The sequence below is a fragment of the Pangasianodon hypophthalmus genome, chromosome 11 (genome assembly GCF_027358585.1).
Source record: "Pangasianodon hypophthalmus isolate fPanHyp1 chromosome 11, fPanHyp1.pri, whole genome shotgun sequence".
NCBI classification, from domain to species: domain Eukaryota; kingdom Metazoa; phylum Chordata; class Actinopteri; order Siluriformes; family Pangasiidae; genus Pangasianodon; species Pangasianodon hypophthalmus.
In genome coordinates this window covers 9,484,579-9,506,114 of record NC_069720.1, presented here as the reverse complement: position 1 = coordinate 9,506,114, position 21,536 = coordinate 9,484,579, and the positions used below count along the sequence as shown (strand labels likewise).

At 37.6% G+C, this 21,536-nt stretch overlaps 1 protein-coding gene across 4 annotated transcripts in view; it reads right to left on the bottom strand.

Annotated features, from left to right (window-relative positions):
* The window catches only part of arnt2 (aryl-hydrocarbon receptor nuclear translocator 2), a 109,776-nt gene that overhangs the window by 49,894 nt on the left and 38,346 nt on the right, over positions 1–21,536 (bottom strand). For all 4 annotated transcript variants that reach the window (XM_026930422.3, XM_026930424.3, XM_026930425.3 and 1 more), the window contains 5 exons: positions 17,245–17,310; positions 15,062–15,147; positions 9,608–9,684; positions 6,490–6,624; positions 4,154–4,228 (listed from right to left, as the gene is read on the bottom strand). In XM_026930422.3, coding sequence (XP_026786223.1) covers positions 4,154–4,228; positions 6,490–6,624; positions 9,608–9,684; positions 15,062–15,147; positions 17,245–17,310 — 439 coding nt within the window. The remainder of the gene's footprint in view (positions 1–4,153; positions 4,229–6,489; positions 6,625–9,607; positions 9,685–15,061; positions 15,148–17,244; positions 17,311–21,536) is intronic.

Here is a 21,536-nt window from a genome sequence, read left to right as displayed (position 1 = left end):
TGACATTTTGGATGTTGGCCATTGAGGTCTTTATCAAGCAAACATGAGGAGGAGAAGAAAGTGAGTGAGAATAAGAAACAAGAAGTTCCACAACACTGAGTCTGTTGCATCAATCACTGTATGCACACTCTGAATCAGAATTCACTGTCAAACACATTGCTTCTGTTTATGTTAAAGGAGTAGCATTAAATAAATGCATAAATGATAGTGGAAAAGCAAGTGCAGAGAAACTGATTAATGGCCTGGCAAAAAAAAAGAACTTCAGCCTTTTTTTTTTATGTAATTACAAGCTGCAGCAGTGTAGTGCTCATCAATCAAGGAGCAAATTTCTGGTGTTTAACTATAAATGAGGGTCAACCTTTATAGATCTGTCAACATTCACCCCCAAAAATGCATAAAAAGTAAGTTACAGCTAGTGCTTGAAGTGGAAATCGTTAAGTAATTTTGAAAGTCTGCAATGAATAAGAGATTAAACTGCTTGAAACATAAAGTATATTCCTTTAATAAAAAGAGAAAAAATAAATAACACAAAATCTTCAATCAATCAAATATTTATGCTATCCAAACATATGTTTAAATTTAATTAAAATAAGCAAATTAAACTCCATATATTCCATATAAAATTGCAGTATCCATGCAAATTATATGATCTTAAGCAGATCAAGTCGAACTACTTCAAACCATATAATTGGTTAGTCTTCATATGTGTAGATTTACACACACTCAGGAGCAGGAGCAGAATTTGCGAATTTAGAGGATTTTCAGGAATACCGTATTTCTTGTGTAAACACTCGTATGAATAATTTACAAATAAATCCAATCATATCCAACTTGGTAAATGAGGCCCATTGTTCGTAATCCTGGTAATGTTGAAAGCCGGTAGCCAACTGCACTCCCACTCAGCTAGCATGTTTTTGTGGCTTTTATCTAGTAAAACTGAAGTTTGTTAGACTGATGGCTTTTATTGGCCTTTTATTGGAGTCAAAATAGCCTTTACACCTTTCACAGTCCAAGCCAATCCTGCTAAGGATAGCTGGAATCAAACTAATAGTAGAGAGTAGAGAACTGGTGACATGAAAAAGCTGGCACCATGTGATCTGTCTGAGGAAGTCAATCAATATGATTTGTCGCTTGACTGAGCTATAACTAATTTACATGAAATTGAGAAAATCGTAATTTATTTTCAGCTTGTGCCTGAGATGATGCTCTGAGTTGTACACTGACATGGGAAATATACACTGCCATAACATTAAAAAGCCCAATATAGTGTAGGTCCCCCTTGTGCTGCCAAAACAGCTCTCACCCATGCATCGAGGAATGGACTACACAAGACCTCTGAAGGTGTGCTGTGGTATCTGGCACCAAGATGTTTGCTGCAGATCCTTTAAGTCCTGTAAGTTGCGAGGTGGGGCCTCCATGGCTGTTCAGCACATTTCACAGATGCTCGATTGGATTGAGATCTGGGGAATTTGGAGGCCAAGTCATCACCTTGAACTCTTTGTCATGTGCCTCAAACTATTCCTGAATTTCTGCAGTGTGTCAGGGAGCCTTATCCTGCTGAAAGAGGCCACTGCCATTAGAGAATACTGTTGCCATGGAGGAGTTTACTTGGTCTACAACAATGTTTAGGTAGGTGGCTCTGACTAATCTGCGGCTACGTAGCCCCATATGGAGCAAGCCGTGATGCACTGTGTGTTCTGGCACTTTTCTATCATAGCCAGCATTAACTTTTTCAGCAATTTGTGCTACAGTAGCTCTTCTGTGGGATCAGACCAGATGGACTAGCCTTCGCTCCCCATGGGCATCAATGAGCCTTGTTGCCCATGACCCTGTCGCCGGGTCACAGGTTGTCCTTCCTTGGACCGCTTTTGGTAGGTACTAACCACTGCATCCCAGGAACACTCCACAAGACCTGCCGTTTTGGAGATGCTCTGACCCAGTCATCTAGCCATCACAATTTGGCCCTTGTCAGAGTCGCTCAGATCCTTATGCTTGCTCATTTATACTGCTTCCAACACTTCAACTTCGACAACTGACTGTTCACTTGCTGCCTAATATATCCCAACCCTCTACAGATGCCACTGTAAAGACATAATCAATGTTATTCACTTAGAATTCATGTTTTTTTGATTTAGGAGGTTTGACAGGCGCCATGTTGATTCCTCTACTATATATGCAGCATGAGAAAGAACCTTGAGAGGAACCAGAATCAAAAGGGAACGCATCCTCTTCTGGGTGATACCAGATAGTGGAATTAAAAAATATTACTCTTGTACAACTGTATACTGTAAATTCAAACAGAACTAAGTGAGCTGAAGTGTCTATTAGGAGCAAATTATGCAGTGGTCTCCTGGAATGAGCACAGAACAGTCTTAATGATTACAGCAGCAGTTCTTGCATACATATTTACAGTATACAGGTGAAATTACCCACTGAAGCAATGGTGAGACTTCAGCATAAACTGTTTTTTGAGTGCTATTTCACACGTGACTATGAGAAGTATGCAGAAATTGTGTACTACTGTGGGCCATTTTGCTGTTCCTTTGCTGGTCAATTGTTTCTGGAAATAAACGAGATTTTTCATCAAGCTACAACCTGCAGGATTTCCTGCAATGTTCCAGACAAAATCACCCCAGCAGGGAACAGAGATCTAACAGAACATAAAGCTTAGGAGCTGGGATCACAGAGAAAACCCCACAAAGAAACACAGTAAGGGAAAAGCCAAAAGATGGAGTCAGACATGGGCTCAAAACAGTGAAAAGAGAGAGAAAACAGAAGGGTCAAGCTGAGCATGTGAGAAACCACAATGGTTTAATTAGCAACTAGAGAGTGAGAGAGAAAGAATGGAATGAAGCTAATGAAGAAGATATAAAAATAAAGAGAAAGGGCCAGCATCTTTAATCTTGATTACTCGTTTTCCCACTCACGCCACATTGGACTCCCCCCCGCAAGCTGTAATGTCCCTGAGCCGCATATTGATCAGCGCCTCAGAGCAGAAACTGATACTGCTCACTCCCTCTCAGTCTGTCATCAGCTTTAAAACACCACATAGACAAATGCAACAAATCCAAATCCACCAAGATACACTCCAGAGGAGAGAGATATCAGATCATACAGTGGCTGTCACTTTGAAGGTTTCTGAACATGACTCAAATCAAAGTGGACGTTTAATAGCAGAAATGCATGAGCTCTGCTGAGTCATACTCCTACCTGAGGGTGGTATTTTATGAATCGCTGTATGATCACCATCCAACTCAACATCAGTTTTCAATATAATAGGGTGGCCAGGTTAGATCCAAAGACTTTACTGGGGTGGCACTCCAGGATGGGGCAAAATACTAATCCACACTGATAGAAAATGTGACATCTAGGTATCTTTGCATAGCCTCAGTGGGATCCTCATCCAACATAAAAGGCACACACCAAAGCAAGCTAAAAAAAAATTCATAGCTAACATAACATTAGGCTATAAGGCTACATCTTATGAAATATGCTAGTGTTACAAATTCACTATCATTAGCTAACAGTAGCTAATAACAAATTTAATGTTCTGCTACCAAATAATGAACATAATTAACATAAAAATATCTGATCAATGTTTGCTTATCTGGTTGGTCATTGTAGACAGTGGGGGCAGGAAACAGTTCAATTCATTGTGGATCTCCATCTGGATTTCTGTAAAGCTGCTTTGTGACCACGTCTATTGTTAAAAGCACTACACAAATAATATTGAATTTTGTGTAAGTTAGCTAAACTTGCTTGTTCCTGCACAACATTGCACTGGCTGACAATTTATGCAAGCCAGAGGCAACGGTAGCAAGGAGAAACTTCCTGAGAAGTCTTGAGGAAGAAACTTTGAGAGGAGCCAGACAGGAAGAAACTTTGAGAGGAGCCATCCCCTTCCCAGGGACACCAAACAGAAGATGACAGGCAAATGCACTAGCAGTCACGTCAGGATGGGCTTGTCCAAAATGTTTTCACCTTTTCTTCATGGCCTCTAAATAAATTTGAGTATTTTTACTAACTGCATAGTTTATAATAATACACTTACCTGCTATTATTTAGATCAGTAGGTTCTATGGACTGCAACACATCTATAGTTACAGGGATACAAATGTTACATGACATTAAAAAAAAAAAGCATCCACTATACCTGTTGGAAGCTCTCCCTTAGGTGGCTCTGATCCTCAGGATGACAAAACTCCAGAATGTCTTTACCAAGCAAGTCCTGAACAGAGCAGTAAACAGAAGAGTCATATGAGCAAGTAACTTTCCAATATCCAACAATTTATGAGCAGTATAAGACATTACAGTTATCTTCTAAAAGACCAATTTACTGACTATATTGAGGCCCTGATTTGCCAAGCTCCACAATAAAGTGTGGCCAAGTGGATAACCTTAGTGGGTGTGTAGTTAGTAGGTGTCTTGCAGGTAAATAAATATCTGCAGGAATTATGTGTCATGCAAAGGACTAGGCATTGCAGTGGGGGGTATACAATATGTAAATGAAGTTTTCGCACCGCATTATTGTTCTTGTTATCTGAGGCAAGTTCTGACCCCAAAGAGACTCCCAGAGAGTGAACTGAAACTTGCAACTGAATGTCAAATATAACAGTGACTAAAGGTGGTGAGACAGAGGTTAATGAAGGAGAGATTAATCTGAATGAAAACCTTTTCACAGGTTCTTCTTGAATGCTGCTGGCAATATGCAGCAAATCTTGACTAGTTAGGAATCTGACCTGATTCCTTAATTGTATAAGGAAGTATAATTCTAATACTGATTGCAGCAATACATGGCTGGCTGGAAATGACTTTACATGTTGCATTGAATCCCCTCACTTTCAAATAAATTAAATTTTACTTGAATAGTGCAAATGTCACAGAGCATTTTCATTTCTTTTATAGAAATCCTTAATGAGCAAGCCAGAGGCAACATTGGCAAGGAAAAACTCCCTGAGATGTCAAAGAAAAAACCTTGAGATGAACAAAGCTCAAAAGGGAACCCATCCTCATCTGGGTGACTACGGATAGTGAGCATATAAATCATGACTCTTCTACAGTTGTACAGTATAAAATCAAACAGTACTAAATATGTTAAAAGGATGTTCAGTAATATGTGCCCTTCGGTTCCATTAATTTGTGCATGCAACCACCACTCCTGAATTATGTTTCATGCTTAGTAAATTCCACTGCAGTTGCTAATTAATCTGTTGCCACCCTGTATTTTGCACTCACTTGAAAGAATTAAATGTCAGATTGCACATTTTTGTGGGTGTTTTCACACACTTTTACAAATTAAATTGTTTGACAAATCTGAGCCTTCATGTATTAACATTGCACTGAATTTAAATGTAAATCATGTTTATAATATTTTTTAGGAAATTCGCTTGAAAGCATTTGGTCAAACCACAAACTGTCACTGCATAGCGGGCATTAATACACACGTGGCAAATGAGGATAATACAAAAACAATAATATGGAATAAAGTGGAAGAGAAACTAAGGCTTGGAGCTGCAAAATACAATCTACAAGACTTGGCTATGAATTAGAGAAACAGGGTATAGATAGATAGATAAACTAATTAATGGATGAACACAGAATAGGCACACACATTTGGGTAACAACCCAATGACATGACAGAGACAGAGACAGGATCAAAACCAAAACAAAGGCACATGGCCAGACGTAAACAAAAGCATGTGGAGAGCGCAGAATGAGTGCAAGCAGCACTCACCATGCTGGCAATCGTGCAGCGTGCAGAGGGAGTTTATGACATTCTGTTCACTAGTTTAGCAAGTGAAGGAATGGGACATATAAGATTGGGAGTGTTTCCAATTTTAATATTTATAGAATCTGGATTTACTGCAGGTTAAAGTTTAATGGCTTACTTACCTTTTTCCTGTTGTCTAATGATTTTTTTTTTTAAGATCATCAAGCAATTTATTATTCAGGAATGAATAAATTTGTTCAGACTTTCTCAACTTAAAAAAATCCTGAGATAAACTCTGCTACACAAACTTATGACAAACGTACTGGATTTCTCAAAGAAGAGTTCAAACTAATTAGATGTAATTAAAAATAAGAAGTGTAAACATGTTGGTTTAAGTTATATAACACTTGATATTAGCTCAGTCTTTTATTCGTGAGGATAACATACTTCATCCTCAGCAGAATATTAAATTCCATAAGTAATAGTAACATTAGTATGTGACTAGTGTATTATCTTAAAGAGTAAGGTGGATCTGCTGCCTAAGGGATCAGGATAGTATTATAAATAAAGAGAAAGGCTCTAACAGGAAGTAAAATAAAACGGCTATATAAAACGCCTGAGTCAGTTCATCTGCAGTTCATTAACTGATTAGCTTCTGATTCTAGATGAAGTCAAAACCTTATCCCAGATTTCTCGTTTTTAGCTCCTTGGAGCTGTAAAATTTCTCCAGACTGACAGCATGTTAAGCCTCATTTTGCTGACCAATGAGATGTACTCACCTGTGGCTGGTAGCCAATCACGTTAATGCAGCGGGGATCCACGAAGGTGATGATGCCGTCTGAGTTGTGACGAGACAGAAACTCTGTCGGTACAGAGAGCCCGTTCATGTCCATGGAGACTGGAGAACTGGTCACCTGAGGGGGAGAAAGGAAATCCATTTTCATTTAAAAAGCCTCTGACACACTCAATATACTGAGTGTTCGGGGCATTTACTTTCATTTACTATCATTATCATTATTACTGAATTATTAATCAGTAATATCATTATTACTGACTTGCTACATTATTACTGAGAGCTATTATTTGGCTAGTAACATTAACCTACAAGTCTTGAACAGGTCAAAAAAGCTACATCATCAAGGTCTCAGGACATTTGCATCTAATGTAGCAGAATACATTTCCCATTATTTAGCCTAGCTAAGAAAGGGGAAAAAACATGAAAATATAACCATAGTTTGTCATGAACAAGGTTGCTAAAAGAACTCATTTATTTTTGGACAATATGAAGTAAATAAACATGCATACATGAATTTTTTTTTCCAGGAGAATATTAACAGTCATTATTTGGTTGAACTTTTAACTGTCAATCCTAAATATCCTAAGTAATACATTTTACACCCAAAAAATGTGTTTTTAACATCAACACTGGCAACATTAACATACCAGTTATAACTATTAGCCTATATTCTCATGATTTAACCTAGCAAAATCAGAACAAAATTAAAATACAGTTATAGTTTGTCATGGACGAGGTAATTAGTTAACATACCAAGCAAAATGCACACAATTACCTTGACATTTCTTCCATCACAGTTCTACATGCTAACCTAAATTTAGCTAACAAAATGAAGTGATAAGTAAGGGGGAAAAAAGCACACCACAAGGACCGTTACCACACCAAAGCCGATTATTGTCCTGTAACAGCATGTTCCAAAATATTTTATTCCTCTTAAACCAGAACAATTTGCCAATGATAAAAAAAATTTGTCTTTATTAAAGTATGGCACTTCATAATTTTTATTTACGACATTTGGTGCTGTGGAACAACCACAAAACAAGTTATTGCAGCTGTAACCACACCAGCCTCTCTTTCGTATCACTCTTTTGAAGTTAATAAGACAAAAAGTACAACATCCTCTTTAATGAGGACCTTACTACATCAACCATTACACAACTTTCTTTGTGAAATAATACTTTTTTTATCTATTATTAGATAAATTAAGTATTAGTAAATTATGTGAGTGTCTGCCATACAAGTCCCTGTGAATGAACTGTTGCTATAGAAACCATAACAGATTAGAACAAGAGAATTAGTATAAACTTGTCATTTGCCTTGCAGCCAGAATACTGCCAGAGCCGATGTTAAAGAAAATTAATCAACATCTTCCGACCAATGAGATTCGAGAATTCAACAGCGCTTAACAAACTCTCCTGTTATCTAAGCCTAAATGAGATCATCTTTGATTTTATCTCAGCTTCATACCACTTTTTTTTTTACCCCAATAGCACTGATTGCGGAATTTGTTGTTTATCAGTTAATGTTTAACATCCCTTGCCCTTCATGGACATTTTGTTATGTCACACTCAAATCATGCACATTTCATTAACTACTTAATTCTTTCCCTTAAAAAAAAGGCAAATAAAACTAAGGAATTGAACATATTTATCAAAGGCCACCACAAACACTATCCTACAAGACTAAGTCCATATGAATGTGAGTCTGAGAAATATGTTTGTCATTCACACTTCTGGCTTTAATCATCCCTGGCTGATTCAGAGAAAGAAGCAGAAGATAAAAGATGTACAGATGAAACGAGATGAAAGGACCAGATGAAGATCCTTCAAGTTCATCTATTAGTCTAATCCTATATACATGCGCTATGCACTAATGCACACACTCACTGGACCATGTGACCCCAAGAATTTAGAATTTGTGCTTCATATTTCTGCTTCCTTGCTGTCCCTTATGTTTATTTTATACCACGGCATTGCTGATTTCTCATTTCTGATTGGTCAGAAGGTGTTGATGAATTTTCTACAACAGCAGCTTTGACAGTAGTTCCAGCTGAAAGGCAAATCACATGTTTCTATAGCAACAACTCCTTCATGGGGACTTATGGTGGGTGCTCATATAAATGGATTTAAAATGTGTATAATTGTTGATATGGTAAAGTTTTCCATGAGGAGACATTTATTTATTTAGCGTTTTGTAGAAGCCAGAAGTAAAGCTGTTCCTTCAAGTTTTCCTTCATGCTTTTTGGTTTGTAGATAATGATGAGTTGCACTTTTCTGTCCTACTAACTTCAATAGAGAGTAAATAGAATGAGTCTGGTGAGGGAACAGCTATTTATAGGACTCCTTTCACAGACATTTCACAATATTAATGGATAAAAAGTAATGTGAACAACTTTAATAAACAAAAAATGGTCATAGTCCACAAACTGCCTTGGTATAAGAGGAATAAAACACTTTGGGACATGCTGTTATATGAAGATAATAAACTCTGTTGTGGTAACAGTAACTCCACTTTGTGTCAAGTGCACACACACACACACACACACACACACACAGTACCATAATCCCTTTTTTGGCCTATTTTGATTTTTGTCATGGTGTACGCCCAAAATCACTGGTTTTGGTTTTAAAATCCTTCTTCATTCATTATAAACTAAATGAACCACAAAATGTAGTATTTAACTTACATTTGCAAATCCAGTCTCTCTATCCAGTTTAACAATATAAAAATTTTCAACAGGAAAGGTCCTAACCATGATTCTATTCACCAGAGTAAAGTTCCATTAAATAGTTTACAAATATTGGACAGCATGTGCAGATAACGTTCTAGTTAGTCTCTGGTTAGTTAGCTCTGTGTTCAGCTCCAAATCAACAGCTGGCACTAATTTGTTATCCATCCTGGGGTAAGATGATAAACTAGCAAGGGATAGTGAATGAATGAATGAATAAATAAATAAATAAATGCACATTGTGCTAAGAATTAAGATGTACGACACTGAAGGGCAGCCTGTTGAAGCTCATTTTCCTGTCTCAATGATACCCAATCAACTTGGGATCATTGAAAGATGTGATTGTTAAAGCAGCTGCTATCTCTTTACATACCTGAAGTCTTCCGATTGCCACCAGGCAGTATTTACTGGTCTGGCCTGCTTCTGAATCGTCTTCAGGGATTGTCATTCCTGAAAATGACACCAGTTGGAGAGAATGAAATTCAGACAAACTGTGCATGCTTCATTTATGCCCTTCAATAATGCGCCCACACATACACACACAAACACACACACACCATCTCAGGTAAATGGTCCATTGCTTACAAGCATATGGCGAAAAAATGAGCTCTAATGCTGCTTTATGAAAGCTGTCGATCGAATGATTGCTCGTGTTTTGCTTCGCCAAGAAATAATACTGGAGATGCCTAATGAAAAACAACCAAATGGATTCTGAATAACTTTCACTTGCAGACCTGCTTTTCACTTTCATTAAATGAGGACCAGTGTTCCTTGTTTTGGTCGAAAATCATCTGCTTTGTATTCTGCCTGTTTTCAGGAGACAGAACAACAAACCTCATTTGAAAATAAGGTTCCTAGCAAGATAAACGCTGGATATAACACCAATGACATACCAAAAGGAACGTTTGCAACAACTCGTGGCCGTGTAAATGTGGACATATCCCTCAGTTAAATCTTGTTTTAGTTCTACTGAAATATTCTACACACAACAGTAACGAGAGAGTGACGAAATACATGGTGAAACCGACCAAACAAGATGACAAGTTGTGTACATTTCTACTTAAACCAGTGGGCTTGAATCCACTGACAAAGGCTTTTTGTATGAAAAGTCAGAATTTGGCTTTTGATAGAGCCACTGAAAAATCGTTTGCGACTCTCGCGTAGTATCCATAGTAACAGCAACATTAAGCACAACTAGGACTGTTGTTTAAAACCACTGGGTTCCTATCAAAACCAGACCACATTTAAGCGTAAATAAAATATGTGACCACCTTATTTGTTTTATTTCTGCAAAATGAACATATCCATGGGCAAGCCCGTTTAAATTGGAGGCAGGCGATCATGTGTTCGTCTCAGGCGTGAGCACAATGGTAGCACTTGGATCAATGATGTGTTTCTCAACAGTGCTCAAATCCATCTCTTTTATAGGGCATAGAGATAAAGTTTCATAATTTTTGCAAAACTTAAAGTTAGTTTACGTAATTAAGTTCTTTACTTAAAATAAAGAAATAGTTTGTACAGAAAGAAAAGGCACTAATGGTAACAACAGATGGTGCTGTAATCTCTGGCCATACTATTATTATTATTATTAGTAGTAGTAGTAGTAGTAATGGTAGTAGTAGTAGTATTACAGTTGTGTTACAGTACTGATGATATAATCTAAAAAAAAGTTCTAAACCTGGGTCTAAAACACACTGGATAAACTCATTCTGTGATGATTCTATCATCAATCTGCGATTTCTAGAAGGAGCAACTCAACTCAAAAATCAACAACCAGGTTAAAGATGATTCCATTACCGCCATGTTTCCACAAACTGGTTATAGCCTATGATATGTCAGCAATAAAACACAATGGGGGTGTTCTCTTATAGGAAAGTAATCAAAAACAGGATGGTGTTATGCCATTACCACCACCATAAGTTAATTATTTTCCAGTAACACCATGTATCGAAGTGTTTTATTCCTCTTATACGACAGCAATTTGCCAACGATTACATTTACTTCCTTATACATCTGAACTGCTGATAGTTATGTTTAGTTGCATTATTAACTGATAACATTATAAAAGCTATAAACAGTCATTCCCTCACCAGCCTTTTTCCCCTCCTTCTTGAAGTTAATAAGTCAAAAAACACCCTGAACACTTTCCCGTGTGAAAAGAACTGAAACTGTTACAAAACACTGACATTGGAGACTACTTCCAAAAATGTTAAATGTACATAGAAAATATCACCATATCAACAATTACACACGTTTAGTTAAATCTGTTTATGTGGCGTAACCACTGTACTAGTCCCTGTGTAAGTTGTTACAATAGTAACGATAACGTATTAGAACAGTAATATAAACCTGCAGCCTCTCAGAGCTGTGCTGTTAAAATTAATCAGCAGTGCTCTGGTATAAATAGGAACATTCAACTATTGCACTATATTTTTATCATGAACACTTCAATAGTCATTGTGTCAGGGTTTGAGCTCCTAAGTATTTGTGTTCATTTGAACGAACATCAAGTGCACTACTCAAGGAAGACGTTAACCCCGTTTACTGAAATGGAATTTGAAGAGATTAAGTATTGAATTGGGAGAGCCGTTCTAGACGAAACGCTTGGAGGTAGAAGAAAAATGATCAGAACAATATGCTACAAAAGTGCAAACAAATTGCAGTTGGACACGCATCACTTGGAACACATTCAGCATAATGGATGAGACAGAAGAAGAGATTCACAAAAAAAATAGAAAAAAAGTTGATTTTATAAACAAACGACTGTGAAAAGTGGTAGTTTCAGTGATATTCACCAACAGACTGGAAACCAACCATACCATAATTGTAAAGGCGACATCAAACTGGCATTTATTCCTACTTGGCTATAGACGTAGGGCTGAATAGCAATGAGACACTGCCGTCTGTTGTGGACCAACTCTCTCAAGTGCTCAATAACCTGTACTAAACATTGCGATGGGCAGGAAATCTCTCATTAGTGCTTTAGTAATCATTCCGATCATTAGTTACTTTCCAAATTACACTACACGAGAAGCGCAGATTACAAAATCCTGATGTCCAAACTGCCTCTGCAGGTAAACGTTTGCACTCAATTAGGCTACAAAGCACAGCTGCCTCCTGCCATTAAGAAATAAAGATGTTATTTTATTTTTTTTTTTTTGGGGGGAAAAAAAAAACACTCAGAACCATTTGAGAAACAAAAATGCTTATTCCCTGCAGACATGACAGTGTGTTGGAAGAATGCGCTATTTTAAGATTTGATCATAAACAGGAAAAACATGTGGGATTAATCTAATGAAACACACGCACACATGCAAAAGAGCAGTTTATGTGACACCGGAACGAGACACAAAGCAATGAACTTGATTTTATGTTGTTGCTCAATTCTCTCTCTACACCTGCTACAATGCTGATGACAATCGCAGGCCAGAGGGGACCTCAGAAGACTCAGTGAACTCTGGGATATAAGAGTCATCCAAAGGCTTCAGGGACTGAAATAAAATTTAACACCAAATTCCTTTGCGATATCAGACATGCGAGATCACTTGCGCGTCTGTGAACTCGGGTATACTCTGGAAAGTGTCTTTTCCATGTGCTTTGGTGGGGTTTACACTACAAAGGGGTTGAAAAAATGTGACATTTGTCCCTTATGTGGTTTTTCCATTTCAAAATCCTCCATATTTATTTGTGGATTTTTATTTTTCTCCACAATTTTCCTGATTTGACTACATGTGAATCCTACTAACTGTATATCACTGTATAGCTCCTTATCTGAGAGGTTGAAAGCTAATATGCACCTTCTCGGAGACTCTGAATCCACCACTGCTTCTTTTTGTTTTTAATCACAGTGATGTCATAGCTGTATGAATTTCATGTATACATTAGCTAACAGACCCCCATGAGTGGGGGTGTCAATTAAATCCCTTTATTTGTCCCAAAAAAACAAAACTTTCCATACCCAGTGAGAAATTTGTTTTCGCCAGTCCTCCAACTGCTCTCCCAACACCTTATAGTCATGTGTGTGCAGCTCATTTCTCTCTGAGTGAACTGAGAACAGGTCACTAAGATACACTCATACTTGAGTTACTGTTACCACCCTGAAGCTGACGTCACACTAAGTGTTTTATTCCTCTTATACCACAGTAGTTTGCCAATAATTACATTTTTAATAATCCAAGAAAGGAACATCATACTTTTTTAGTTTATAATAACAAGTTAGTCACTTACGTTAAAGCTGCTATAAATAGTCTTTCCCTTACCAGTCTCTCTTTTAGTCTCTCTTCTGTCATGAAGACTTTCCCATGGAGGAAAACTTACTGACTGTTACAAAGCACTTGACATTTTTTCGTTGTTAAATAACAACACTTTTTTTAAACCCATTTATTATGAGACTTATGTGTTTTTATTATTATGGCTTGTGTGTTAATTATTAGGTCTATGTGTTTATTATCAGGATTGTGTGTTAATTATTAGGTTTATGTGTTTATTGTAAGGCTTCCTTTTTTATTATTAGGTTTATGTGTTTATTATAAGGCTTCCTTTTTTATTAATAGGTTTATGTGCTTATCATTAGGCTTGCATGTTCATTATTAGGCTTATCTGTTTTTAGTATTAGATTCAGATGTTTATTATTAGGCTCGTGTTTATTTTTAGGCTTATGTGTTTATTATTAGGTCTATGTGTTTATTATTAGGATTGTGTGTTAATTATTCGGTTTCTATGTTTATTAATAGGCTTGTGTTTTAATTATTAGGTTTATGTGTTTATTATTGGGCTTTTGTATTTATTATCAGGTTTATGCATTTAGAATTAGGATTACGTATTTAGTATTAGTATTATATGTTTAGTATTAATTATATATGTTTAGAATTATGATTATGTGTTTATTACCAGGTGTATGTGTTTTTTATTAAGCTTATGTATTTATTATCAGATTTATATGGAGCTTATAGCATACAAACCATCATGAATTTGGTGTTACTATAGACACAATAGCCTATTAGAACGAGGGCATTAATATAAAGCTGTGATTTTTCTTCCAGCTGGCAAGACAGTCAGAGCGGCTGTTATAGAAAATTAATCTACACCGTCTGACCAGTCAGATTCGAGAATTCAGCAGCACTGTGGAATAATGAATATTAAAGTACTGGTGGAGGGAGTGCTTATAAATATTAATGCACAGTGGGTAGTCTCTGTGAAAACCTGATGTGAGTTAAATGGGCAGAGAATGGAATCACTCAAGGAACAATGTAATAATATGGACATACTTACACAATGAAGATTGATGGTGGGTTCAAACAAATATTTAAGTTTACTCTGGATAGATGGTGATTTTTTTTTCTTTTCTTTTTTTTTTTTTGTTTAAAAAAAGTCTTCATTTTCTGAAGGTTAAAATACAGTTAAACATTACATTGATTAAAAATTCATTGCCAGACTTATATATAATGGCAGAGTTTGTGATGTTTTAAACCATGACTGAATTGAAAACAGAAAATACCCTGATTTCAACATAAACTACCTTCTCTGCATGTATGTGTTTTTTGCACTGACCCTAAGTTTATTGGTTTGACTTGAAAGAATTCCGAGGCATCCATGGAAGCATGGAATATTTTTTTTTTAAACTGGCATACCCTCACATTCCCCATCAATATGGAGCTATTGGACACAAACACTCTAGCTGAATATCTCGCACGTTTATGATATCACCAGACTGGACATATAGATGAAAGCAGTCTCTCTCACACACACACACACACACACACACACTATCAGTGGTTTGGCTCATAAACAGGGAATAGATATTGCTGTGTATATGTATTGTAAATACCTGCAGGGGGCCAAGCCTTGATGTAGCCAGTGCAGTGCACCACTGAATACTGAGCCTCGCCTTCCTTTGACGGCCCGAGTCCATTCCTAAAGGAGAGACACATACAGAGAGACACGTGTTACGGCACTGCGAGACACCATACACACCATGAAAAGATCTTTCCCATAATGCAGTTGGAAAGCAACTGCGTGTAGCAGGCAGTCTCTGAGGTGACTGCTTCCAAAACTTCCTGTCCTTCTTTACATTCAGGTTTTCTGACTGAAACTAGTGACTACCAAACAGTGGTGTGTCTCCTTACTTCCGAGACCACATATATGACACACGATAACAATGACTGAATTAATTAAAATACACTTAAAACAGTATTCCGGTATAAAACTATTATTTAATATATATATTGTCCTGTTATGTAGTTTCCTGTAGCATAGTATTGCTTGCTCATCCTCAGTGTTTTTGCAATTTTTGTATCATTGTTGCACACTTGATAAATAAACAAGATCTTAACAGTAGCAAAAGAAGTGGAACTTGTTGAAATATGGCTGGAAAAACAACCTCACAGAACAGAGAGCACACAATTCAATGCATTGTATAAAGATAAAGAAAATATATGGGTAAATAGAAGGAGGTAAAAGCCAAACGTGTTGAAAAAGTTCTTAAACTTTGTAAAAAGTTTTTAGTGGCTTCAGAAAGAGAAGAAAACCACAGATATTTAGGAGCGTGCCGCCATCATTCTGAAATCGTAATTAATATTATAGGTTTTTAATTCATTTTTAAAATCCCTATATGTTCAAGTCTTGAGCTTATACCTTAAAGGGCATCTATAAGTGAACTTAATTAGGTAAATGTAGGTGCAGAGGAATACTGTTGCTATGCGTTGCTTGTAGAGTATACGTGACCTTGTGCACCCGCACACACTGGGTTGAAGGGAGAGTTTTACAGTGTCTCTGGAAGGCTACAGGTGGTTAGTGAGTCGGAAGGGGTGAGCTCTGTATGCATGAAGCTACAATAAAACACATCACCCCACATTTACCCAAGTTCTATACCTGCCTGTATCTTTCTTCTGAAGGAGAGAAAAATCTACAATCTAACATCACCAAAGAAAATTCAAAAGAAATCTGGTGCCTTTTATATAGGTTCATTTGGGAAGATGCTTTTAATCACCGACATTCCAGCTCAAAGTCTTATGTGTTATGGCTAATAAAACATATCTTCTGATTTCCACTTAAATCATTTCACAATCCAACATTCTGCAATAATTCAGCCGGACATTTTGATCAGGCTGAATAATTGATGGATTATTCCTGGATTGGATGTACAGTAATCTGACATTATGTGTATATACACGAAATTCAGTTTACATTCAGGTTCACTTTAAAAGCTTGCGGATTATAACTTTAAGCTCTGTTGGAAATAAGCAGCTCTGCCCTGGTTCTGGTGTAGATTTGTGTCAGGGAATCCAGGCTGAGATCTTTGGCTCAGATTGTACTGCATTCCAAAGTTTTCGTGGGCTGCAAACATGTGTCTCCTTGAGTCAGGGTTCCGTCAGGAACGTGTGTGACAGATGAGGTTTAAACATGATGAGTCATAAGGGCAAATTTATGAAAGACATAACATGAGCAGTGGATTAAATTTCACATCAGCAAAGCAAAAAAAAAGGGAAAACTATTCAGTAAGAGAGAGGCTTGCTTCCTTGTCTGTTATCTATTATAGAAAAATACTGCACAGTGGATTTGACACAAAGACTACACATGTTGACTTTCTGTATATAAACTATTCTGAGCTATTTTTATTCATACTGCTTAAAAAAAAACATTTTATAGTTAGACTATAATGCTGACGATATATTATATATCCCCACAGTCATTAGAAGTCTCTGGTCTGACTGAAAACACCATGTAACTGGGTTAGGAGTGTGATATGTGATCATATGTTACGTAAATATTACTCCTGTCTTCTATTCTCAAATAAAAGCACCATGATGTCATTTATTGTAGATTTTTAGACAAAATATGTTATTACTGTGTCCTACGCTGTGACCCAGTCTGCAGTCAGAGTGTATATTCATATTCATTGCATAATATAGCTATTATTAGAGTGATTACTGTACTGTAACTTGTTATAACTATGCAAAGTTGGAGAAAAGGAGTGACAGAAGCAGAGAGTTTATGTGTATGCATTCTTGCCTGTATCTCTTCCTCATGCTCGACAGACGGTTGAGAGAGATGTGATCCAGAGGAGCGCTGCCACACCTGAAATCATAATATGAATAAAAACAAACTTTAGTCATAGAGCGCTTTTTATTTAACTGCGTAAAGCACAGAGCTTTACAGAGATTGTAAGAGATAAAGATGCTATAAAACAATACATTAGATAGCATAAAATATAACCCATGGGAAAGAGTTTACCTGCTCAAAAGCAATAGAAAGGCATTTTAAGAAATGTGGAAATGAATTCCATAGAGTTAGCTCATAAAGACTGAACATATGGTTAAATCTTCGCTTGGTGAATCTTTTCCAACATGAAAGAATGAAAATGCTCTTCATCACACACCACAAACACACAGACTGAAAAAAAAAATGAATATAGCTTATGATGGATGCATGGATGGATGGATTGGTGGATGGATGAAAATGGATTCATTTAAGAGGATCCTGCAAGCTGAAGGTGTACCAGTGCCACTGTACTGTCCTACAAATGTTAAAAGCACTGGGCTACTGATCACAAGGTTGCGATTTCAAATCCTATCACCACCAAGCTGCCACTACTGGGCTCTTGAGCAAGACCTTTATCCATCAGCTGATAAATTGCATTCATTCACTCAATTTCAGTAACTGCTTTATCCAGTTCAGAATCTCACTTGATCTGGAGCCAAACCCGGGAACACTGACACCATAGATGGGATGCCAGTCCGTCACAGGGCACCATACACACACACACACTTGCACCTAAGGGCAATTTAGTATAGACAATCCATCTACAGACATGCTTTTGGGAGGTGGGAGGAACCAAAGAGCACTGAGGAATCCCAGATAGACACAGGGAGAACATACAAGACATGCACCACCATACCGTCCACTTTAGATAATGGTGTCCACCAAATCCGCTATACAGCCAAAAGTATGTAGACACATGGCCATCACACCCATATGTGCACATTCCAAAACAATGGGCATTAACACAGAGTTGGTCCCCCCTTTGCTGCTATAACAGCCTCCACTCTTCTAGAAAGGCTTTCCACTAGATTTTGAAACATGGCTGTGGAGATCTGTGCTCATTCAGCCACAACAGCATTAGTGAGGTCAGATGGTAATGTCAAGTGAGAAGGCCTGGTGAGCAGTCAGCGTTCCAGCTCGTCCCAAAGGTGTTCAGAGGGGTTGAGGTCAGGGTTCTGTGCAGGCAACTTGAGTTCTTCTACTCCAAACTTGGCAAACCATGTCTTCATTGACCTTGCTTTGTGCACAGGAGTTTGGTTTGAAGAACGAAGAAAGAAGAAAATCGTAATGCAACAGTTTGGGGAAGGCCCATATATAGCTGCGATGGTCAGGTGTCCACAAACTTTTGGCCATATAGTGTACGTAAATGTACTTCTAATATACTGTATGCACTCCTAGAATGGTTCCTTGAGTGATGGACCTTAATCTTTAATTTCCTTCAGGAAAGCCTGAGAGGCTAAATATACACTCTGACACCTCCAGTGAAGTGTGAGAATGGGAAATGAGTTTGTAAACATGTTTAAGAGCTCTACCTACAAATATTAAGCATCATATACTTGCATTTGTTCATTTGACAGACATTTTTAACCAAAGTTGACCTGCAAGTTGACATGTCAGATTTGGATGGGACTAAAATCTTAGAGATAATTACATTACCCCACCTCCCCATGCAGAAAAATTAGGATTGGACTTTATTATTGTATATTGTTGAGAACACCTTTTCCATAAAATCTCTTCCATCGTCAGTATTTATCATGTTGTCATTATAAGCTGAATGAGAGAGCGGCTGAAAGGAAAGACATTTTATCTGTATATAGAAAGACATTTTAATTGGTATTTTGAAAAAGTCAATGGTGAGGTAACTGTCTGATCAAACACCGTGACTAAAATGAAAGTGTGATAGCGTAACAACTCTACTAGTTATATTATTCTCATAGCTCTAGTGCTAAAATAAAGCACAAACATCAGACAACAAACATGTCTTGGCTAAAAAGAAGTGTAAATTTGATTTTAAAAAAACACTACGTCATCCAAATGGGCTAAACACCAGCAAAAACAAATTATTACACCCAATCAGAAATGGTTAAATGCAGTGCAATGTGAGAAAACATATCTATTATTAAAACACATCCTGTTAAAAAGTTTTTTGTCACACTTATGTCACTTGTCTTTGCTAAGGTTTCACTCATCAGCATGAGGTCCCTGAAGTATTGGGAACTTTTCTTAAGCCGTGAACAAATTTCAGTCAGGGATAATCCAAACCACACACATGGAATTTCCCATCCAAAAGGTCACTCTCATCAAGGTAACGTAACTGTTTCCCCTCATCATCAGAGCCAAACAAGTTATTCAGCAGTCCTAGGGTACAAACCTAGAACAAACAGATCATACCGGTTTCCCTGAAGTCTAGTCATGATGCCTAAATGCAGAAAGGCTAAACATTGTATAATCACTTCTGTTCTTTACAGCTCTGTAGTCTACAGGCATGAGGAGGAATGTTGTTATGGACGTATGTTCCTCATCAGTGCCGCATACCATCGCAACCCCGACACACTGTTCCAATTTCGAAACATGGACACAAATAAAAAAATTTGAAACGCGTGCACATTCCTGGATGACGTCCCTGATAGTTATTACTTCATGCTGAAGTATGTAAAAACACACAGGCAACGTAAACAGAGACAAAGTCTGATTTCAAACACGGTCCAGACAACATGTCTTTGTAGACCAGAACAGAAAACTAGTCATTATTAAAAGCATCTCGCAATCAGAAAATACCTCTTCACTATTATGCGGGAAGTACAGGAAGTTCTGTATCATCCTGTGAAAAACACAGGGTTATTTTGGGGGATAAACACTGAGAGACTGCTAGGTCATGGCTAAGATATGTATAAAACTGGTTAGATTGAACACATTTTTGGACAACATGAAGGTTCAAACAAAGTTTAAAGGAAGCAAACATGAAAACGGTCCAGGCTTCTACGTACAGAAAGTCAGATTTCTCTTAACCCATTTATGCTTGTGGAGCATTTAAACTGCATTTACTCCATGCCCTGAAAACAATATAACAATCAAACTATCAAACTTGTGGCCATATTTTCTTTGTTTTTTTCATAGCTTGAGGTGCAAAAGGGCTAATTTGGTCTCCTGTCAAGTCCCACCCAAAAGCGAGCTCACCCGATCGTAAAACAACTACCAACCAGGAAGGATGAAGGCTAACGTGTGCTTCCTACAAGATCTAATGAAGCCAGCCATTTATATCTTTTCAAACTGCTCATAAACCATACAGCAGCATAACACAGCATAGCTATCTACACTCTTCCACGTGAAAGTTGTGTGACACCCACAACTTGCTGGGGTTGCTATGATTGACAGGACCATCCCTCCCACCTAGAGAGCACAGCCAATTTTGCTCCCTTGGCTCCCAGCTACGAATAGCTGTGGCACTGTATGTTCAGTTTTTTGCGTGACTTGTGCATTCATGCAATTATCCAATAGGCCATCTATGCGGCAGCTGTGCAATGCAAAAAAAAAAATCCAAAAAAACAAGAGTTTCAGATTTTGACCTGTTAATGTTCATATCAAACATCAGAATAAAAAAAAAATTGACCTCAGTGACTTTAATCGTGGTATGACTTTTGGTGCCAGACGTGCTGGTTTGAGTTATTTCTGAGGCTACGTTTACACGACAACGATGTAGTCAAAAACGGAAAAGTTTTTCTCTTGCGTTTTCAAAACAATTTGCGTTTACACATATCCGCAATAACGGCCAAAAACGCTGTATTACGTATGCCAGGCCAGTAGTTGGCGCTGTCACCTTGTTAGTTGGTTGTAATATTGGTGAAGTAAATCCATACTTTGCTGAAGAAGCGTTAGCAAACTTGAGCAGCAACAACACTACCATGTACTCCGCCATTGTTGTGTATGTTGGTTCGTGCTTACCTTTACAATAGACACGTACTGCGCATGTCTACATACCTAACACGTACTACGCACGCGCATGACGTCACCGTTTTCAAAGATTCCCGTATTGGGTGTTTACATGGAGATGATAACGGCGGCATTTTCAAAAACTTGCACTTTGAAACTCGTTTTCAAGAATATGCGTTTTCAGTCCCCAAAAGGCCGTTGTCGTGTAAAGAAACTAGACACTGGATTTAGGTTTATAAACCAATGCAGCTGTACTGAAGACTGTTGGACCAATTTTCTGATACAAATTAGTTTTTGTTTACACCCCTAGAAGGTGAAAAGGCACAGGCATG